Raw genomic sequence first — 5,023 nt, forward strand, 5'->3', positions numbered from 1 at the left:
AACTTCACACAGATTTTATAAATATTTCATTTTCTATTTGCTGATTTGCTGAAGTATTTTAAATTCATCTTTCTGGGAGAGACACAATGATCTTAGTGTGATTTACTCAAGCAGAGTACACAGTTCACCAATCACATTTATTTCCCACAAAGAGAGAATATCATTAACTGTTAAGCATTTGTGGGACTTCAAGCCTACAAAATAGAATTTAATCAAAGAGCTCTCTGAATACCACTGTAGACAAAAGAATATTATTTAATAATGAATTTTAAATTTTTTTTCATAATTAAAGCTATGATTTAAAATTTGGCTTTGGTAGGATCTGAAAAGGGAAATATAAAGATAGTGGTAGAAATTGGGAAAAGGTTTGCAAATGATAAAGAAGTATTAAATGCTAATGACAATTTGCTCAGAAGAAGAAATACAAATGAGAGATGTAAAGCTTTCCCTTCAAACAGAACTACAGGAGAGGGCTGAAAGAGTGGAATATGAGCAGAATATGGGTCAAATACAAAAAGCTGATTTGAAAGTGAAAGGGCCACGGCCTGGCAACCAGAGGCATGGTTCCTGGTACCTGGGAATCTCTGGTGGTTTCTGGCTGTGTGCTTTTTGGCAAATGGCAGTCACCTCTCAATTCCTGAGGTTTAGCATGTGCAACTAAGGGGGTAAGAACTAGCGGTGTTGGTAATCTATCCTAGCTTTAAATTCTAAAATTCCAAAATAGGATTAACAATTTCCCAGACTGCCAGATAGAAATGCTTGATAAGGAGGTAAAATATGTAGAAACTGGAGAAATGAGAATCAAATACAGTAGGAACAAAGGGAATTAGAATCAAGGTAGATGAAACAAAGTTAAGAATGCCTAGTTTGTCTGTCAATAGAATAATTATTCCAATAAAGGAAAAAGACAAAATACTATTATTTGCTCAATTACATGGCACTCTCGTAGACCATGTAGGTTTCAAGGGACACATGATTTGGTTTTCAACACTTTGATGTACAGAGTGTCAAGGAATGACATCACTTTAAATTTAATGGTGAAATAGGTACCACAATTTAATAAATAGCATATTTCTAGATATATAACATGGCCTGAGTCTTTAGTATTTCTTTGAAATTGCATAATGTCTTTTCTGCAACCAGCGTGAAGGAGAATCTATAGTTTCATATCTTCATAGCCACTCACTTAGGAAATATTCCTGTAATGAACAAGACGGCTGCACAATCTCCTCATTGCCACTTTCATCTCTTTGTTCCTGAATGTATAAATCACTGGATTCAAAAAAGGAGTGATAAATGCATCAAAAATAGCAAGAAATTTATCCAGGTGTGATGTGGGAGAAGGCCATGTGTAGAAAAACATCAGTGGCCCAAAGAACAAAACCACCACAGTGATATGAGCTGACAAAGTGGAAAGGGCCTTGGATGAAGCACCAGAAGCATGTTTCCAAACAGTGAATAGAATGAAGATGTAGGATATGACCAGCAAGACAAAGGAGCCCACAGAAATGAGCCCACTATTGACAGTTACCATGAACTCCAGTTCTTGGGTGTTTGTGCAGGCAAGTCTGAGGAGTCGTGGAAGGTCACAGTAAAAACTATCTAATATATTAGGGCCACAAAAAGGCAAATCTATTACAAAAACTAATTGAACCAATGAATGGATAAGGCCAATGATCCAGGAAGTGACTGAAAAACATAGACACATTCTGGGACTCATGATGGTCAGGTAGTGGAGAGGCTTGCATATAGCCACATATCTGTCAAAGGCCATAGCAATGAGCAGCACCATCTCAGTGCCCCCAACAGCATGGCTAAAGAAGATCTGGGTAATACATCCACAAAAGGAGATGGCTTTGTGCTTCTTAAAAATATCACAAATCATTTTAGGGGCTGTGACTGAGCAAAACACCATATCAATGACTGAGAGGTTAGCCAGGAGGAAATACATGGGGGAGTGCAGATGAGAATCAAAGGTTACAGTGAACACAATGACAAGGTTTCCCATCATGCTTGCAGAGTAGAACAAAAAGGAGAAGACAAAAAGGAGGAGCTGGATATCCCATGAATTGGTGAATCCCAGGAATACAAACTCTGATACTATGGAGTGATTTGTTAGATCCATTGCCTTAAGACACCACCAGGGTCAGTTTTCATGTTACCTAAAGGAAGAAAGAAGATGAACAGACATTGTCTAGGCAGGTATTAGTGTTCAAGAAAGCAAGCCTCTAGTCCATGAAAGTAATTATCACATGAACACCTCAAAAAACCAAATAATCTTCACTAAATGCACATCTGACTTCTGCTTAGAGGAGTCATTTGATTCCCATGTGACATTATCGTTTTCAAAGCTACTATTACTAAATTATTCTTCCTCTGGACCTCTTTCCTTTTATGTACTATTTCCTGCTGTCCAGCAGCATATAAGAGCATCTTCAAACACTTTTGACTACAATTTCAGCCATTCACATGAGCCACCTAACTATCCCTCATGCACAGCATACAGCTTTCTAAGTCTCTGTTCTGTTACTCATGTTGCTCATAGAACAACTTCTAGAGCAATAGGAACCTTTAAAACTTCTTTCTTTCTTTCACTTTCAAAATGTCTCTCATTCTATTCTTCAAGTCACAAAATCCTTCTCAACATCCCAGCTCAAATGCTCCCTCACTTGTGAAATCTTCCGAATCTGCCCAAGTCTCTATACCCGCTCTGCACTATTAGCATTTACTTCACTCTGCTCCTCACGATTATGTAAGTTTCCATCTTTTTAATTAAAACACATCTCTTGAGTACAAGAATCATGTCTGGTTCATCTGAGGAGCCCCCACTTCCATCACAATCACCAGGAATGACCAACGCAGCCAGGTATTTAATGAGTGTTTCACACTTGTTGAATCAAGGAAGCACATCATAGTTCAGTAAGGTTCATGTTAGTAGTTGGATCTGGAATTATCTGAATCTGGATTTATCGGATCTGGAATTATCACAGGATCCCAGGCCTTGTTCCTGCAGCTGTTTAACTACACAGAGTAATATTTGCACCAGAAAATTTTATCATCAGAAGAAATATGGGATATCAGTTATTTATTTAAAACAGTCAATAAAAGGGCCTTTGATAAGTTTCAAAAAGGAAAAAAAATCATTTTATTTTGTAAATGATGTTCACTCATTGGATCCCCAAAGATAAGAACTCTGCCAAATAAGGACAGTCACTTGTCTTTTTCAAAATAAATTTCGAATAGTTAAAGAGTGACAGAAATAAAATACATGGTGAAAAGAGCCAGACAGTGCCTGTGTCTGTGATTGAGAGAGGAGGATGACTGAGTTATAAAGTACAGAAAAAGCACTGAAGAATATAGGCCAGATTCCAGCATGGGGAGGTAAAGACAAAATTACAATCCTTCAGGAATAAAGAATAGCCATAGACAAACCATCAGAGGTCCACGGCTCATGGGATGTTCCTGATTTAGTACAACATCCATGTCTCACCAGCTAAACAATGTCTGTAGAATGAGATATAGGAAGTATATCTGCTTATTATCATGAAGGTAATTGGTGGGAGAGTTTACACTACAATCAAGAACCCCTGTCTCCTGTTGAAAATTCTTTGCATTTTAATAGTCTTCGTATTAGTTTCCTAATTCTGCTGTAACAAATTACTTGGAAATTAGTGTTTGAGAGAAAAACAAATATATTATCTCACAGTTCTGGAGATTTGAAAGCCGAAATAGGTCTTCCAAGCTAAAATCAAGTTGTCAGCAGAGGTGCATTCCACCTGGAAGATCTAGGAGAGAATCTACTTCCTGGCTTTTCCAAGGTTACCTGCATTTTTTGGTTCATGACTCCCTCCTTTCTCTTCAAAGTACATCACTCCAAACTCTCCCTCTGTCATCCCATCTCCTCTCTGATTCTGACACTCCTGCCTTCCTCTTATAAAGACTCTTGTGATTACATTGGGCTGACCCAGATAATCCAGGATAATTTTATCATCTCAAAATTCTTAATTACACCTGGAAAATCCCTTTTACCACGTAAGGTAGCATATTCACAGGGCCAGAGATTAACACATGGACATCTTTGGGGACCATTATTCTGTATACCACAACTTTCTTACATATGAACAAATAACTTAGGAGTAAAAGGAAAATCTTAAAATTAAGCAATAAATCTGACAGAAGGCATTTCAGAAAGCCTGTCATAAAGATAGAAGCTATTGAAGGAGGAAGGACAAATAGCACAACCTGACATTTTCCCTGAAGCCTTGCATGACATTTTCCCTTAAGCTTCGCATAAGTGACTTCTGATTCCAACTACATCCAGCACCAAGTCTGATCAACTAATGTCCACAATGATAGGGTACTTAAAATAATCAGCCAACCAAAATGTTCTTGGACGAGTAGGTATATAATTGACTCCTGAGTTATTCTCTGAATGATTTTTGTTCATTAATTCAATAAGTATTTTTGAGTGCTCAGAATACCAGGCACCACTCCAGGCTTTGGGGATGTAGCATTGACAAGAATTCCTGCCTTTGAAGAGTCCATATTCATGACAAAAAATGTAATTTTGATCTGTTACATACAGCTCTTCCTTCTCTAGAAAGGATAAGAACAATTGAAAAAGTGCTATAATTCATCAAATACCTGGGGATTCTCAAACATTCTGCTTGCTTTTAACTCAGTTCCATCTTCAGAAGGTCTCTTCTCAGTACTCTGACTGCTTCCTTTATCTGAGTCTTCACATAAATAATTTTTATCACACTAATTTTCAGTGGCATTCTAATAAATACACATGAGTTTTATCTCCCCAAATATATTATAAGACATTGGAGGCAGGTTTCATATATCCTAATCCTTTGCACTGATTGAAAAGCAGCTCAAATAATGCTAGGAGGATTTCTTGACTTATTCACTTATTCATTCAACAAATATTTATGCAGCATCTATAAAGTGCCTAGTACTCTGCTAAGCCTTAGAATAATATAAAGATAAAAAAGAATAGATATCAATCATGTGGAAAAAA

The 5,023-nt window shown here is 37.2% G+C and overlaps 1 protein-coding gene across 1 annotated transcript; it reads right to left on the reverse strand.

Annotated features, from left to right (window-relative positions):
* Window positions 1-1,171: 1,171 nt before the first annotated feature.
* Window positions 1,172-2,147, reverse strand: LOC102533244 (olfactory receptor 4F15). Its single transcript, XM_006218102.2, has one exon. It carries the CDS (start codon window positions 2,123-2,125, stop codon window positions 1,187-1,189), a length of 939 nt encoding a protein of 312 aa, XP_006218164.1. The 5' UTR covers window positions 2,126-2,147; the 3' UTR covers window positions 1,172-1,186.
* Window positions 2,148-5,023: the final 2,876 nt, after the last annotated feature.

The sequence above is a fragment of the Vicugna pacos genome, chromosome 6 (assembly GCF_048564905.1).
Source record: "Vicugna pacos chromosome 6, VicPac4, whole genome shotgun sequence".
In the NCBI taxonomy this organism is placed as follows: domain Eukaryota; kingdom Metazoa; phylum Chordata; class Mammalia; order Artiodactyla; family Camelidae; genus Vicugna; species Vicugna pacos.

What these genes read in the sequence shown, in the direction of transcription:
- LOC102533244 (XM_006218102.2), bottom strand. Translation starts at nt 2,125, where the DNA reads ATGGATCTAACAAATCACTCCATAGTATCAGAGTTTGTATTCCTGGGA.